The sequence below is a fragment of the Salvelinus namaycush genome, chromosome 18 (genome assembly GCF_016432855.1).
Source record: "Salvelinus namaycush isolate Seneca chromosome 18, SaNama_1.0, whole genome shotgun sequence".
Classification (NCBI taxonomy): domain Eukaryota; kingdom Metazoa; phylum Chordata; class Actinopteri; order Salmoniformes; family Salmonidae; genus Salvelinus; species Salvelinus namaycush.
The window spans coordinates 7,621,945-7,640,393 of record NC_052324.1 but is presented as its reverse complement, the minus strand read 5'-3'; the positions used below and the strand labels follow the sequence as shown (position 1 = coordinate 7,640,393).

At 40.8% G+C, this 18,449-nt stretch overlaps 1 protein-coding gene across 1 annotated transcript in view; it reads right to left on the bottom strand.

Annotated features, from left to right (window-relative positions):
- Positions 1–7,786: 7,786 nt before the first annotated feature.
- Positions 7,787–18,449, bottom strand: part of LOC120063521 (versican core protein-like) — a 76,958-nt gene continuing 66,295 nt past the window's right edge. The window contains exons 14-15 of the mRNA XM_039013890.1: positions 8,055–8,237; positions 7,787–7,950 (exon numbers count right to left, since the gene is read on the bottom strand). Of these exons, the coding sequence (XP_038869818.1) occupies positions 7,787–7,950; positions 8,055–8,237 (347 nt within the window). The remainder of the gene's footprint in view (positions 7,951–8,054; positions 8,238–18,449) is intronic.

The following is an 18,449-nucleotide window of genomic DNA, read 5'->3' as shown; positions in this document are numbered from 1 at the left end:
AAAATGTGTTAAACCGCAACTTCTGTGGAAGCTAGCTTTAGCTTGGTACCTAGGTAACACCAATACAACCAGCCTGAAAACATTGACCAGTAGAAACTGCAGTCATTTTCATTATTCTTAGCAATGATTTAGGAATTCTTGTGAGTATGCCACTTGCTGTTCGCCTATTGAAATTGAACTTCAGTTCATGAAAATAAATAGCTAGCGAGCTACTTAACCCTGTTGCCCAAAGCTAATGTTATAAGCAGCCAGCTAGCGTCAATTGGCTAGTGACGCTCGACCGGACCGGGTTATGTGTTGTGAAGCTATCCACAATAAGGATTAGGCACAGTAGTAGAATTTGCATTTTGCCTTCAAAATAAAAGTGTGTCATTGACAGTGATGCAAATGAATACAAATAGTAGAATTATGCTGTACTTTTATTTTGTAGGCTAACCGCAAAGTCCACCATTGTGGCTAATCCTTATTGTGGCTAGTTTCACATAGATGGGTCTGACCACCATTAACCAAATATTAAAACTGTCTTATAAATTAGGGTGATTTTAGATGATGACACGTAGCTATATAATCAGCTAGCTAACTATAGCTACTGAAACAGATTATGTTGTGTTATTTGACATGTCAAATTGTGTAATTTGACACGTCAAATAGTGTTATTTGATGTGTATCTTTTTTGACACGCAAAGACCCAAATGGTGTTCCATAGAAATCCTGGTTGAGAATAAAACGACTGAACAAATGAACAACGAAACAGCACAGCAAGTAAGTGAAAGAAATAGGTTTTGATTATGTTTTACTGGTAAGGGGTACATACGTAAATGCCAACAAAAAAACTTTTTGTTCAGTGTGGTGTGTGTGTGTTTGTGTAACCTTTTTTTAACTAGGGAAGTCAGTTAAGAACAAATTCTTATTTACAATGACGGCCCGGACTACTCTGGGCCAATTGTGCGCCTCCCTATGGGACTCCCAGTCACGGCCGGATGTGACACAGCCTGGATATGAACCAGCCTGGATATGAACTGTAGTGACGCCTCTTACACTGAGATGCAGTGCCTTAGACCACTTTGTCCATGTGTGTGTGTTAATTATTTAACTGTACTAGAATGCTTAAAAGGCCGCAATTTTTTTTTATATTGGTTATCGGTACCGTTATTTTTGGGTAAGGAAAATATCGGATATCGGTATCGGACAAAAATGTCATATCGGTGCATCACTATTTTAGACTATTTAATTTCAGTGGAAGGAGGCAATTTTTCAATGTCCCAAGTGCTGTTCAATCATCTTCAACAAGAATAATTAGGAATAAAAAAATATTTTCAAATTTTCTTCATGAAATGTTATCTTATTTTAGTCTTTTATGTTAAATGCTGCACTTTGTATGAGAATATTGACTATTTTCTGTACTTCCTCAAAGTCGTTGTTCACCCTGTGAACATTTTCTACAATGAAATTAATTATGTCACTTCCTTGGCCGGAAAACAACTGTGGTGAACCTGGTGAGTATCTAGATTTCATACTATTACATTTGCATCATTATATGTTGGTGAGGTGTTATGGGAAAGCATCATTTGTCCACACTGTTATGCAAAAATACAAGAGACGTTCATCGAATTTCATAATTTCAAAATATTATTGTGAAACAATGCAAATTCCTTTTCAAGTGGCCATTATCCTAGCATACCATTATCCTAGCTTCATCACGATCACTTGGAGCATAGTTGCTAATTTTAGCTCAAAATGTCCACCCTGTTATCTATGTACTGTACACTTAACAGGGCGGACATTCACTCAACAGGGTGGACAAATGGATATCTTTCACTAATGTGTTGCAAAATATGTGTTTTTGTTCATAAATTGTAATAAATAATTACAGTATACATATCAGGTATAGTATTTTAAGAATAAATATCAATTGAATCAGGTTTTTCTGAAGGAATGGCACTTCCTCTTAGTGCAGTTGAAAGACAGCGGCTATCAGGGAGTGTACGGGAGGCAAAGTCAGGTGCAGGAGAGCAGAGTATAGTAAACAGGCGCACTTTTATTTTTTGTTCCAAAACCGAGAGCACTACATAAATCAAACGCGCTCAAAACACGAAACATAACAAAAGTAAAGCGCGTAATAAAACACCACATAACATGAAACAATTACACACAAAGACATGATGGGAACCAGAGGGCTAAATACATGTAGATTGATTGGGGAATGAAAACCAGGTGTGTATGGAACAAGACAAAACAAATGGACATATGAAAAATGGATCGGCGATGGCTAGAAAGCCGGTGACGTCGATCGCCGAACGTCGCCTGAACAAGGAGAGGAGCCGACTTCGGCGGAAGTCGTGACAGCGGCAATACACAGAACGACAGAGAATGACGTAATGCTGACCCAGAAAGAAGGAGAGAGTATCTCGAGAAAGAGAGGGAGAGATGGAGGAAAGATAAATAGACAGGGATGAAGAAGGCAATAGCTGAACTCAGTGACAGAGTGCAGTGTGCAGAAAGGAAGAAATGGAGATATTCAAAAAGCATACTCAAGTCCAAGGCTATTGCGTTGCTGCATTCCCAAACACTCCCCTCAACTCCTGAAAATCAGCCTGGGCCTTCAAGGTTAGAAGAAGCTTAAGATAAGGCATTTAAGATTTTTAGTTGCTAAACTTTCTGGATGTAGAGGAACATAAGATTAAGGTGGAGTGCATGCACCGGAATGGCATCAACAAATTCTTCTTGTCAAGTCCAAAGGAAGATATTTGTTGGTACTCTGATGGACATATAATTTGTCTGATGCCAGAGCCACATGCTGTTAATAAATGCTCTGTGAATATGGAAAAATCCACCTGGAAGTATGTGGAAGAGCATTTGGGGTGAAAGGGGGGAGAGATGGAAAGAGGGGGAGCGAGAGCGGGGGAGAGGAAGAGAGGGACAGGAATGTGTTTTAATGCTAATTCCAATGATTTTGTACCGGCAATGTATTTTTGTGTTGTTGTTTTTCACAATGAATATGTAACTAAATAGCAGTTCCAATGTTGTTACTACATGTATTACTATGTAGATGTATATTCAGTGTTCAGGGTTTAATTTATGTTCTGTCCCGTTATAGCTGTCCACCCTGTTATCTTGGCATCTTTTTCAAATTAATTCAGTTACATTGTCAAATATCAAGGATTTGTGTAATGTATTTTAAAGAGCAAGACCCGGCCAACAACACACAATTATAAACTTGGATAAAATATGATTAATACCGGTCTCAATTTAGAAAGATATAAGGTGCAAATTATGCTTGACAAGCGGTAGCAGAATGGAAAAAGTTCCAAGTCTAGGAGCCTCACTGGCTCCTTAACAGCTTCTACCCCCAAGCCATAAGACTTCTGAACAATTAATCAAATGGCCAATGAGACTATTTACATGGACATCCCCCCCCCCCCCGTTTGTTTTTACACTGCTGCTACTCACTGTTTATTATGTATCCATAGTCACTTTACCCCTACCTACATGTACAAATGACCTCGTTAACCTGTACCCTTACACATTGACTCGGTACCGGTACCCCCTGTATACAGCCTCGTTATTGTTATTTTATTGTGTTACTTTTTATCATTTTCTACTTTAGTTTATTTGGTAAAGATTTTCTTAACTCTTTCTTGAACTGCATTGTTAGTTAAGGGCTTGTGAGTAAGCATTTCAAGCATGTGACAAATAAAGCTTGATTTGATTTGATATGGAGATGACTTGTGCCTCAAAGTGTGAGGGGGTTGTTTTAGATTGTGAACTGTACAACAATACGGAGTCTTGCTTTGGTAGCCATTACATTTCCTCTAATTAATTTGTTCTGTCATATCACTCGCATTTTAAAATATAATTTATTAGGTACACTTTTCTAGTACTGGGTTGGACCCCCTTTTCCTCCAGAACAGCCGTAATTCTTTGGGGTATTCTACAAGGTGTTGGAAGCATTCCACAGGGATGATGGTCCATGCTGACGCGATGGCATCACACAGTTGCTACAGATTGGACGACGGTACATTCGTGCTGAGAACAGCCCGTTCCATCTCATCCCAAAGCTGCTCAATTGGGTTGAGGTCTGTGGACTGTGCAGGCCACTCAAGCAAATTGGACTCGCTGTCATTCCAGGCGATGTTTTTCCACTCCTTAATTATCCAGAGTTGGTGATCGCGTGCCCACAGGATGCGCTTCTTCTTGTTTTTAGCTGATAGGATTGGAACCCGGTGTGGTTGCCAGCTGCAATAGCCCGTCCATGACAAGGATCGCTGAGACGTGAGTTCCGAGATGACGCTCTGCACACCAGTTGTACTGCGCCATTATTTGTCCGTTTGTGGCCCACCTGCTAGCTTGCACGATTGTTGCCATTCTCCTTCGACCTCTCATCAATAAGCTGTTTTCACCCACAGGACTGCCGTTGTCTGGATGTTTTCTGCTGCACCATTCTCTTTAAACACTGTCGTGCATTAAAACATTCAGGCAGGAATAAGGTATCTCCTGGATACGTGCTCAGGAGTTACTCAAGTGAAAGTAACTACCCCAGTTCATTGACAGTAGCTGTTCTTGTAGACAAAAGATTTGAGCAGTAAATGTCATGTCTTGCAACTACTGGAGTGCAAATGTGAAACAGTGCCACCTGCTGGTAATAAGTATGTACTACTAACACAGAGAGGTCATGTTGACCAACAGAATCAAAAAAAGTCTAAGCTTACTTCTGAACATTAATTCATGGTTTGGAATATGGTTTGAAACCTAGCCTCTACCAGACTGGTATTGAATGTAATGGTGGTGAGCTTACAAACAAAAAGGAGCCTAAGTTAAATGTACAAACATTTATTGTTTTTTGGGGGTGACGGAGAGCAGGTCTTGTTTTCTTTTTTTTTTTTATTACAAAAATCCCAGACATTCACATTGTAAAAAAAAAAGTTATGCTATGAATATAAAACTTTATTATGTGCACTTTAATGCTAAAACATAACTGGCAAAACGAGACAAACATACAAGACAAAAACGGTTTTAAAAAGCACAACTGCTGGGGACTCCACAAATTGATGACAGTCTTCAATTGTGCAACACAAAATCTCTACAAAGTGTTTCGTAATATTGTGACGAGGACAAGGCGTAATCAGCTGATTGAAGCCATACACTTTGGTCCATTGTTGACCCCTAAATGTCAAACTATAAGGTCAATTTAGTGTAGGGTGTAGTAAAGGAATATCTTCATCACATTGACTAATACTGTGATGATAGCTGTCTCCTGCAAAGCCTGTACAAAACATGTACAAAGTGTTGAGACTGTAGTCAGGCCAACTGATTGCATCATCAGAATATTTCACTGATGAAATAATAGCATAGCAAGAAGAGGAAAAGCAGCTTGAAAAAATAAATTACATCGCATCTCTTGTTGAAAAAGGTGTTTGTTCAAGTCTTTTGGAGTGTTTCACGGAGCACATTCTCTCAATTGTCATTTTGCGTTGACCTAAGTAAACGGCACCCATTATCAACGTATTATATATCCTTTAATATCTATTCATATACAGTTGAAGTCGGAAGTTTAAATACACTTAGGTTGAAGTCATTAAAACTCGTTTTTCAACCACTCCACAAATTTCTTGTTAACAAACTATAGTTTTGGCAAGTCGGTTAGGACATACATTTACATTTAAGTCATTTAGCAGACGCTCTTATCCAGAGCCACTTACAAATTGGTGCATTCACCTTGTGATATCCAGTGGAACAACCACTTTACACACTTTACACATATCCCTACCGGCCAAACCCTCCCTAACCCGGACCCGGAAAACGCTAAGCCAATTGTGCGTCGCCCCACGGACCTCCCGGTCGCGGCCGGCTGCGGCAGAGCCTGGGCGTGAACCCAGAGACTCTGGTGGCGCAGCTAGCACTGCGATGCAGTGCTCTAGACCACTGCGCCACCCGGGAGACCTACATACATCTACTTTGTGCATGACACAAGTAATTTTTTCAACAAATGTTTACAGACAGATTATTTCAATTATAATTCACTGTATCACAATTCCAGTGGGTCAGAAGTTTACATACACTAAGTTGACTTTGCCTTTAAACAGCTTGGAAAATTCCAGAAAATGATATCATGACAACAATGTCAAGGTATTGGAGTGGCCATCACAAAGCCCTGTGTGGGCAGAACTGAAAAAGCGTGTGCAAGCAAGGAGGCTTACAAACCTGACTCAGTTACACCAGCTCTGTCTGAAGGAATGGGCCAAAATTCAACCAACGTATTGTGGGAAGCTTGTGGAAGGCTACCCGATACATTTGACCCAAGTTAAACAATTTAAAGGCAATGCTACCAAATACTAATTGAGTGTATGTAAACTTCTGACCCTCTCGGAATGTGATGAAAGAAACAAAAGTTGAAATAAATCATTATCTCTACTATTATTCTGACGTATCACATTCTTAAAATAAAGTGGTGATCCTAACTGACCTAAGACAGGGAATTTTTACTAGGATTAATTGTTAGGAATTGTGAAAAACTGAGTTTAAATGTATATGGCTAAGGTGTATGTAAACTTCTGACTTCAACTGTAGGTGTTCCTTTTGTCGAGGTGGGAAAGGGCAGTGTGGAGTGCAATAGAGACTGCATCGTCTTTGGATCTGTTTGGGCGGTATGCAAATTGGAGTGGGTCTAGGGTTTCTGGGATCATGGTGTTGATGTGAGCCATGACCAGCCTTTCAAAGCACTTCATTGCGACAGACGTGACTGCTATGTGTCAGTAGTCATCTAGGCAGGTTACCTTAGTGTTCTTTTTAAACATGTTGGTATTACAGACTAGGATTAAATATCAGGAATTGTGAAAAACTGAGTTTAAATGTATTTGGCTATGGTGTATGAAAACTTCCGACTTCAATTGTATATTTATCTTTACAAGACACGGATGAGATGAGATGAAGGCTGCAGCTGATTACAAGGAACTGGTTATTTGTTCAAAACCGCCATCACAAGCACTCTAAATTGATTGGATCGGCCTCCCCCATGTTTCTTTTTTCTTTCGGTGATCTGAAATCTGATTGGTCAATGACGTGTGCCATCCAATAATCCCAGGGCCTACTCCGTTCCTCTGGTAAAGATGAAATCTTGGATGAAAAACTGCCTAAAATACATACAGTAATCATGTTTAACAACAAGACCTATATTGATGATAAACCCAAGGATAGATCCTCTTTCTTTGAAATTGTATTTCCGGATTATGGAGAAGATCTTAATGGGAGATGTATTGGGTACTGTGGATTCATTTGAGCATTAGGAGCTGCGTAGCACAGCCTATTTGAAAATGTTTTGTATTCATTTGCATAACACAAGAGCAATAATTTCACAAAAGCTGGCATTTGCCTGTATCTTTTTCACCATATAAGAGTTGAACAATCTTCAGTCTGTGTAAAATAGAGAACTGTCTAATGAATGCACTATTTGGTTCAAAGTTCTTCCCCAGCACACTCATGAGAGGTTATTTTTCTTTATTTTCCAGTAGCCAGCGGAAGGTATCCACTTTGGCGTTGTTATAAATTAGTGTCCCTTTATCAGAATATTCTTTGAAAAGGCACTTCATTCCAAGATTCCATCATCAAAATGGTAAGAAAATTTCACATTTCCTTTGGGTTTGTTTTTTTGTTCCTTTTTTGTTAAAAAGTATTTTTTCTTTTTTCATTTGTAAAAAAAAAAACATCTCCACATGAGTGACAGTCATGCATTCCTATTGTGTAGGTTCTGGAGATTGTGAGCATGCGTAACCTAGCCTAACCATGGCGATCACTGTCTTCTGTTTCGCCTGTTCACCGATCTCCTCAATCTCCTTCCTCGATGGTGAGGACGGTGTCGGGCCTCCGCCTCGTCGGACCGCCACTTGGAGTTGTTACTGCTGAACAGGCGGTAGCTCTGGTGCCTACTTGAGAATGCCCTTTGGGAGTTTGATGCTGAGGAAGAAACAATGGCACGTTGTCAGAAAATGTGGAGTGAAAACCAGTAAACAAATGTGTCCTCACTAGAATCAGTCAAATAATCAATCTATTGTACTTACGACTCATGCAAGCAATTTTGGGCATGTCCCATCGGCCATCTCCACGGCAACGGATGGTTGGCACATGCCTCTGGATGAAGCCGTCCTTATAATGGTACCTCACCAGAGCATTGATCTCATAGCGTGACCTCTTCCTGCCGAAGGTCTGAGCATTCTGTACCAGAGGGGGCTGATTACAGGCCACTGAGGAGAACACACAGGGGTAGATGGAAGAATGGATGGCTGAATGGATGGCTGAATAGAAATTTCCTGTATCCCTTCTCCCTCATACTAGACCTCAGCCTCTCTCTTTCCTTCTGATACTGCCCACACTGTAGCAATACATGCTCCACGGTCTCTGTTTCCTGGCAAAATCACACTTTCCCATTGGATGCTTTCCTATCACATTTATGTTCTTATTAAACTAGCTGTGTCCCACCATTAATCTTGTAAAAATAGCCTCCTCTCTTCTGTCCCTTCCAGCCGTCCTCCCCTCCTTGACTTTCCCCTGTACTTTAAATAAATGCCTGCCCTTAGTATCTCTATTCCACTGCTCCTGCCATCTCTGCACCATCACTGTCCACATCAGGCTTTTTGCCTCTGCCCTGCTCATTGAAACTATAACATCAACATCCCCACTTCTAAGTGCTTGTTTAGCCAGTACATCAACTGCCTCGTTCCCCTCCAACCCCACATGGGCTGGGACCAAAGTAAATCTTATCTGTTTATCCATCTGTCTAATCCTGCCATGGGGTTGTAGCACCTCATAAAGCAGGTCTTGTCTGCTACATGACCTAAAGGACTGGAAACGCATTAACACTGCACATGAATCAGAGCAAATAACTACTCTGTCTGGCTTGACTTCCTCCACCCACTGCAAAGCCAACCGTACGGCCATCAGTTCCGCCGTATATACAGCCAGACGATCTATAATACGTTTCCTGACTTCCACCCCACATTCCTGCACTACAAATGCTTACCCAGTACGTGTCCTTGGATCTTTTGAACCGTCTGTGTAAATGGCCCCAAAATCCTCCCTCTATATCTTTCTATAGTCTCTCCAACACTTCTAGATCAACTACTGGAGGCGGGAGTAGCCATGGTGGATTTACAGGAACAGCTACCGTTGGACTAAACTCCCTTCCATATAGTCCCATCTCCGTCGCCTGGGTATTACCTACCCACCCAATGCTCGTGTTCTGTCTTTGCTTATGTTCCCAGCATACTTGTAAAATCCCTTTTGCAGGATGAGACACCCCATGTCCCTGTAGGTTGACCCAATAATGAATTGCCAGCTGCTGTCTCTTAATATGCAATGGCATAGCACCCATCTCCACCTGTAGTGCAGCCACCGGGGAAGTCCGAAATACCACACTACATATTCTGAGTCCTTGCCGCTTGGTAAGGATGTCTGGGCTACTGAACCATACGCTATACTGCCATAGTCTATTACAGATCGGATCAATGCAACATACATGATCCTCAATGAAGAACGCCCAGCCCCCAACTCCTTCCCCGTCAGACAGCGCATCACATTTAGCACCTTCTTACACTTTCCCAACACTCTCTCAATGTGTTCTGCCCAGGTCAGTCTAGTGTCAAAGTATACCTCAAGGAACCTGAAGGCCCCCACCCTCTCTTAGGTCTCTCCCATATAACCTCAAGCATACTTCATCTCCCACCTTCATCCTGGTAAAGAACACTGAGTTTCCTCTGCAGAGAACCTGAATCCCCACATTAATGCCTACCGTTCTACCTCATCAATTGCTTCCTGTACCTTCCTGACTATGTTTGGCACCTTTCTTCCCCTCTTCCACAAGGCCCCATCATCTGCAAATAACGACCTCACAATATCCTGTTGTACCTGAGAGTAAACATCATTGATCATGATTGAGAACAACAAAGGACTAATCACGCTCCCCTGTGGTGTACCGTTATCCACCATGTAGCTGCCTGAGAGAGACTTCCCCACCCTCACCTGGATAGACCTTCCAAACAGGAAATCCTTTATCCATTTGTAGGTTCTCCCTCCTACCCCCATAATATCAAGCTTGATTAACACTCCCTCCTTCCACATCATATCATACGCCTTCTCCACATCAAAAAAGACAGCTACAACAGTATCCTTGTTCACCTGAGCCTTCCTGACCTCTGTTTCTAAGCAGAGCACTAGGTCCATAGTTCCCCTTCCCTTCCTGAACCCACTCTGATGTGGCGATACTAGCCCCCTGCACTCCAGGAAGTAAGTTAGCCTCTCCGTAATAAGTTAAAGCTATTGGCCGATAGCTTGTTGGCCTCATTGGGTCCTTCCCTGGCTTCCAGATTGGTGCCACTACTGCCTCCTTCCAATTGTCTGGTAGTTTCCCCTCCTCCCACACGGTGATGTACAACACCAAAACCTTATCCAGTGTCTCATCACCAAGATGGGCCAACATAACATAGCACACCTCATCTTTCCCAGTTGAAGTTAACCCAGCCTTACCTATTGCCCTTTTCACCTCTGCTATGGTAAATGGTGCATTCAACGCATCATTTACATCCTCCCTCCTTTCCAGTACTTCAGGATGCCTCTCTCTCATTTTCTCTCTCCCCCTCTTCTGACAAATATCTAGAGCTATGCACTTCTACAAACGCGTTGGCCATCATCTCTGCCTTCTCGTCATCTGTTACTGCCACATCCTTCTCACTTGTGAACACTTTTCCTGACAGATGTTGGAAGTTATGCATATTTTCCAGTACTCTAAATGACCTGTCCCTACCCCTCACCATTTCCCCACACTCCTCTGTCCACCATGGGACTGCTTTCCTCCTCCTCCTCCCTGAACTCTTAGGTATAGCCTCAGTAGCTGCCCCCACTAGTGTCCATGCACAAACTAGGTGCCTTAACAGACTTGCCAAAACTATAGTTTGTTATTAACAAGAAATTTGTGGAGTGGTTGAAAAACAATTTTTAATGACTCCAACATAAGTGCATGTAAACTTCCGACTTCAACTGCACATACTAAAGATGCAGTAGCACTGTCAAAGCTGTACAAAAAAGTCTGCAATCAAGCAAACACCGGTCACAAACAATGTGTTTACAATACCACATTGGTAATAAAGCAAAATGTGTTTAAACCGCAACTTCTGTGGAAGCTAGCTTTAGCTTGGTACCTAGGTAACACCAATACAACCAGCCTGAAAACATTGACCAGTAGAAACTGCAGTCATTTTCATTATTCTTAGCAATGATTTAGGAATTCTTGTGAGTATGCCACTTGTTGTTCGCCTATTGAAATTGAACTTCAGTTCATGAAAATAAATAGCTAGCGAGCTACTTAACCCTGTTGCCCAAAGCTAATGTTATAAGCAGCCAGCTAGCGTCAATTGGCTAGTGACGCTCGATCGGACCGGGTTATGTGTTGTGAAGCTATCCACAATAAGGATTAGGCACAGTAGTAGAATTTGCATTTTGCCTTCAAAATAAAGTGTGTCATTGACAGTGATGCAAATGAATACAAATAGTAGAATTATGCTGTACTTTTATTTTGTAGGCTAACCGCAAAGTCCACCATTGTGGCTAATCCTTATTGTGGCTAGTTTCACATAGATGGGTCTGACCACCATTAATCAAATATTAAAACTGTCTTATAAATTAGGGTGATTTTAGATGATGACACGTAGCTATATAATCAGCTAGCTAACTATAGCTACTGAAACAGATTATGTTGTGTTATTTGACATGTCAAATTGTGTAATTTGACACGTCAAATAGTGTTATTTGATGTGTATCTTTTTTGACACGCAAAGACCCAAATGGTGTTCCATAGAAATCCTGGTTGAGAATAAAACGACTGAACAAATGAACAACGAAACAGCACAGCAAGTAAGTGAAAGAAATAGGTTTTGATTATGTTTTACTGGTAAGGGGTACATACGTAAATGCCAACAAAAAAACTTTTTGTTCAGTGTGGTGTGTGTGTGTTTGTGTAACCTTTTTTTAACTAGGGAAGTCAGTTAAGAACAAATTCTTATTTACAATGACGGCCCGGACTACTCTGGGCCAATTGTGCGCCTCCCTATGGGACTCCCAGTCACGGCCGGATGTGACACAGCCTGGATATGAACCAGCCTGGATATGAACTGTAGTGACGCCTCTTACACTGAGATGCAGTGCCTTAGACCACTTTGTCCATGTGTGTGTGTTAATTATTTAACTGTACTAGAATGCTTAAAAGGCCGCAATTTTTTTTATATTGGTTATCGGTACCGTTATTTTTGGGTAAGGAAAATATCGGATATCGGTATCGGACAAAAATGTCATATCGGTGCATCACTATTTTAGACTATTTAATTTCAGTGGAAGGAGGCAATTTTTCAATGTCCCAAGTGCTGTTCAATCATCTTCAACAAGAATAATTAGGAATAAAAAAATATTTTCAAATTTTCTTCATGAAATGTTATCTTATTTTAGTCTTTTATGTTAAATGCTGCACTTTGTATGAGAATATTGACTATTTTCTGTACTTCCTCAAAGTCGTTGTTCACCCTGTGAACATTTTCTACAATGAAATTAATTATGTCACTTCCTTGGCCGGAAAACAACTGTGGTGAACCTGGTGAGTATCTAGATTTCATACTATTACATTTGCATCATTATATGTTGGTGAGGTGTTATGGGAAAGCATCATTTGTCCACACTGTTATGCAAAAATACAAGAGACGTTCATCGAATTTCATAATTTCAAAATATTATTGTGAAACAATGCAAATTCCTTTTCAAGTGGCCATTATCCTAGCATACCATTATCCTAGCTTCATCACGATCACTTGGAGCATAGTTGCTAATTTTAGCTCAAAATGTCCACCCTGTTATCTATGTACTGTACACTTAACAGGGCGGACATTCACTCAACAGGGTGGACAAATGGATATCTTTCACTAATGTGTTGCAAAATATGTGTTTTTGTTCATAAATTGTAATAAATAATTACAGTATACATATCAGGTATAGTATTTTAAGAATAAATATCAATTGAATCAGGTTTTTCTGAAGGAATGGCACTTCCTCTTAGTGCAGTTGAAAGACAGCGGCTATCAGGGAGTGTACGGGAGGCAAAGTCAGGTGCAGGAGAGCAGAGTATAGTAAACAGGCGCACTTTTATTTTTTGTTCCAAAACCGAGAGCACTACATAAATCAAACGCGCTCAAAACACGAAACATAACAAAAGTAAAGCGCGTAATAAAACACCACATAACATGAAACAATTACACACAAAGACATGATGGGAACCAGAGGGCTAAATACATGTAGATTGATTGGGGAATGAAAACCAGGTGTGTATGGAACAAGACAAAACAAATGGACATATGAAAAATGGATCGGCGATGGCTAGAAAGCCGGTGACGTCGATCGCCGAACGTCGCCTGAACAAGGAGAGGAGCCGACTTCGGCGGAAGTCGTGACAGCGGCAATACACAGAACTACAGAGAATGACGTAATGCTGACCCAGAAAGAAGGAGAGAGTATCTCGAGAAAGAGAGGGAGAGATGGAGGAAAGATAAATAGACAGGGATGAAGAAGGCAATAGCTGAACTCAGTGACAGAGTGCAGTGTGCAGAAAGGAAGAAATGGAGATATTCAAAAAGCATACTCAAGTCCAAGGCTATTGCGTTGCTGCATTCCCAAACACTCCCCTCAACTCCTGAAAATCAGCCTGGGCCTTCAAGGTTAGAAGAAGCTTAAGATAAGGCATTTAAGATTTTAGTTGCTAAACTTTCTGGATGTAGAGGAACATAAGATTAAGGTGGAGTGCATGCACCGGAATGGCATCAACAAATTCTTCTTGTCAAGTCCAAAGGAAGATATTTGTTGGTACTCTGATGGACATATAATTTGTCTGATGCCAGAGCCACATGCTGTTAATAAATGCTCTGTGAATATGGAAAAATCCACCTGGAAGTATGTGGAAGAGCATTTGGGGTGAAAGGGGGGAGAGATGGAAAGAGGGGGAGCGAGAGCGGGGGAGAGGAAGAGAGGGACAGGAATGTGTTTTAATGCTAATTCCAATGATTTTGTACCGGCAATGTATTTTTGTGTTGTTGTTTTTCACAATGAATATGTAACTAAATAGCAGTTCCAATGTTGTTACTACATGTATTACTATGTAGATGTATATTCAGTGTTCAGGGTTTAATTTATGTTCTGTCCCGTTATAGCTGTCCACCCTGTTATCTTGGCATCTTTTTCAAATTAATTCAGTTACATTGTCAAATATCAAGGATTTGTGTAATGTATTTTAAAGAGCAAGACCCGGCCAACAACACACAATTATAAACTTGGATAAAATATGATTAATACCGGTCTCAATTTAGAAAGATATAAGGTGCAAATTATGCTTGACAAGCGGTAGCAGAATGGAAAAAGTTCCAAGTCTAGGAGCCTCACTGGCTCCTTAACAGCTTCTACCCCCAAGCCATAAGACTTCTGAACAATTAATCAAATGGCCAATGAGACTATTTACATGGACATCCCCCCCCCCCCCGTTTGTTTTTACACTGCTGCTACTCACTGTTTATTATGTATCCATAGTCACTTTACCCCTACCTACATGTACAAATGACCTCGTTAACCTGTACCCTTACACATTGACTCGGTACCGGTACCCCCTGTATACAGCCTCGTTATTGTTATTTTATTGTGTTACTTTTTATCATTTTCTACTTTAGTTTATTTGGTAAAGATTTTCTTAACTCTTTCTTGAACTGCATTGTTAGTTAAGGGCTTGTGAGTAAGCATTTCAAGCATGTGACAAATAAAGCTTGATTTGATTTGATATGGAGATGACTTGTGCCTCAAAGTGTGAGGGGGTTGTTTTAGATTGTGAACTGTACAACAATACGGAGTCTTGCTTTGGTAGCCATTACATTTCCTCTAATTAATTTGTTCTGTCATATCACTCGCATTTTAAAATATAATTTATTAGGTACACTTTTCTAGTACTGGGTTGGACCCCCTTTTCCTCCAGAACAGCCGTAATTCTTTGGGGTATTCTACAAGGTGTTGGAAGCATTCCACAGGGATGATGGTCCATGCTGACGCGATGGCATCACACAGTTGCTACAGATTGGACGACGGTACATTCGTGCTGAGAACAGCCCGTTCCATCTCATCCCAAAGCTGCTCAATTGGGTTGAGGTCTGTGGACTGTGCAGGCCACTCAAGCAAATTGGACTCGCTGTCATTCCAGGCGATGTTTTTCCACTCCTTAATTATCCAGAGTTGGTGATCGCGTGCCCACAGGATGCGCTTCTTCTTGTTTTTAGCTGATAGGATTGGAACCCGGTGTGGTTGCCAGCTGCAATAGCCCGTCCATGACAAGGATCGCTGAGACGTGAGTTCCGAGATGACGCTCTGCACACCAGTTGTACTGCGCCATTATTTGTCCGTTTGTGGCCCACCTGCTAGCTTGCACGATTGTTGCCATTCTCCTTCGACCTCTCATCAATAAGCTGTTTTCACCCACAGGACTGCCGTTGTCTGGATGTTTTCTGCTGCACCATTCTCTTTAAACACTGTCGTGCATTAAAACATTCAGGCAGGAATAAGGTATCTCCTGGATACGTGCTCAGGAGTTACTCAAGTGAAAGTAACTACCCCAGTTCATTGACAGTAGCTGTTCTTGTAGACAAAAGATTTGAGCAGTAAATGTCATGTCTTGCAACTACTGGAGTGCAAATGTGAAACAGTGCCACCTGCTGGTAATAAGTATGTACTACTAACACAGAGAGGTCATGTTGACCAACAGAATCAAAAAAAGTCTAAGCTTACTTCTGAACATTAATTCATGGTTTGGAATATGGTTTGAAACCTAGCCTCTACCAGACTGGTATTGAATGTAATGGTGGTGAGCTTACAAACAAAAAGGAGCCTAAGTTAAATGTACAAACATTTATTGTTTTTTGGGGGTGACGGAGAGCAGGTCTTGTTTTCTTTTTTTTTTTTATTACAAAAATCCCAGACATTCACATTGTAAAAAAAAAAGTTATGCTATGAATATAAAACTTTATTATGTGCACTTTAATGCTAAAACATAACTGGCAAAACGAGACAAACATACAAGACAAAAACGGTTTTAAAAAGCACAACTGCTGGGGACTCCACAAATTGATGACAGTCTTCAATTGTGCAACACAAAATCTCTACAAAGTGTTTCGTAATATTGTGACGAGGACAAGGCGTAATCAGCTGATTGAAGCCATACACTTTGGTCCATTGTTGACCCCTAAATGTCAAACTATAAGGTCAATTTAGTGTAGGGTGTAGTAAAGGAATATCTTCATCACATTGACTAATACTGTGATGATAGCTGTCTCCTGCAAAGCCTGTACAAAACATGTACAAAGTGTTGAGACTGTAGTCAGGCCAACTGATTGCATCATCAGAATATTTCACTGATGAAATAATAGCATAGCAAGAAGAGGAAAAGCAGCTTGAAAAAATAAATTACATCGCATCTCTTGTTGAAAAAGGTGTTTGTTCAAGTCTTTTGGAGTGTTTCACGGAGCACATTCTCTCAATTGTCATTTTGCGTTGACCTAAGTAAACGGCACCCATTATCAACGTATTATATATCCTTTAATATCTATTCATATACAGTTGAAGTCGGAAGTTTAAATACACTTAGGTTGAAGTCATTAAAACTCGTTTTTCAACCACTCCACAAATTTCTTGTTAACAAACTATAGTTTTGGCAAGTCGGTTAGGACATACATTTACATTTAAGTCATTTAGCAGACGCTCTTATCCAGAGCCACTTACAAATTGGTGCATTCACCTTGTGATATCCAGTGGAACAACCACTTTACACACTTTACACATATCCCTACCGGCCAAACCCTCCCTAACCCGGACCCGGAAAACGCTAAGCCAATTGTGCGTCGCCCCACGGACCTCCCGGTCGCGGCCGGCTGCGGCAGAGCCTGGGCGTGAACCCAGAGACTCTGGTGGCGCAGCTAGCACTGCGATGCAGTGCTCTAGACCACTGCGCCACCCGGGAGACCTACATACATCTACTTTGTGCATGACACAAGTAATTTTTTCAACAAATGTTTACAGACAGATTATTTCAATTATAATTCACTGTATCACAATTCCAGTGGGTCAGAAGTTTACATACACTAAGTTGACTTTGCCTTTAAACAGCTTGGAAAATTCCAGAAAATGATATCATGACAACAATGTCAAGGTATTGGAGTGGCCATCACAAAGCCCTGTGTGGGCAGAACTGAAAAAGCGTGTGCAAGCAAGGAGGCTTACAAACCTGACTCAGTTACACCAGCTCTGTCTGAAGGAATGGGCCAAAATTCAACCAACGTATTGTGGGAAGCTTGTGGAAGGCTACCCGATACATTTGACCCAAGTTAAACAATTTAAAGGCAATGCTACCAAATACTAATTGAGTGTATGTAAACTTCTGACCCTCTCGGAATGTGATGAAAGAAACAAAAGTTGAAATAAATCATTATCTCTACTATTATTCTGACGTATCACATTCTTAAAATAAAGTGGTGATCCTAACTGACCTAAGACAGGGAATTTTTACTAGGATTAATTGTTAGGAATTGTGAAAAACTGAGTTTAAATGTATATGGCTAAGGTGTATGTAAACTTCTGACTTCAACTGTAGGTGTTCCTTTTGTCGAGGTGGGAAAGGGCAGTGTGGAGTGCAATAGAGACTGCATCGTCTTTGGATCTGTTTGGGCGGTATGCAAATTGGAGTGGGTCTAGGGTTTCTGGGATCATGGTGTTGATGTGAGCCATGACCAGCCTTTCAAAGCACTTCATTGCGACAGACGTGACTGCTATGTGTCAGTAGTCATCTAGGCAGGTTACCTTAGTGTTCTTTTTAAACATGTTGGTATTACAGACTAGGATTAAATATCAGGAATTGTGAAAAACTGAGTTTAAATGTATTTGGCTATGGTGTATGAAAACTTCCGACTTCAATTGTATATTTATCTTTACAAGACACGGATGAGATGAGATGAAGGCTGCAGCTGATTACAAGGAACTGGTTATTTGTTCAAAACCGCCATCACAAGCACTCTAAATTGATTGGATCGGCCTCCCCCATGTTTCTTTTTTCTTTCGGTGATCTGAAATCTGATTGGTCAATGACGTGTGCCATCCAATAATCCCAGGGCCTACTCCGTTCCTCTGGTAAAGATGAAATCTTGGATGAAAAACTGCCTAAAATACATACAGTAATCATGTTTAACAACAAGACCTATATTGATGATAAACCCAAGGATAGATCCTCTTTCTTTGAAATTGTATTTCCGGATTATGGAGAAGATCTTAATGGGAGATGTATTGGGTACTGTGGATTCATTTGAGCATTAGGAGCTGCGTAGCACAGCCTATTTGAAAATGTT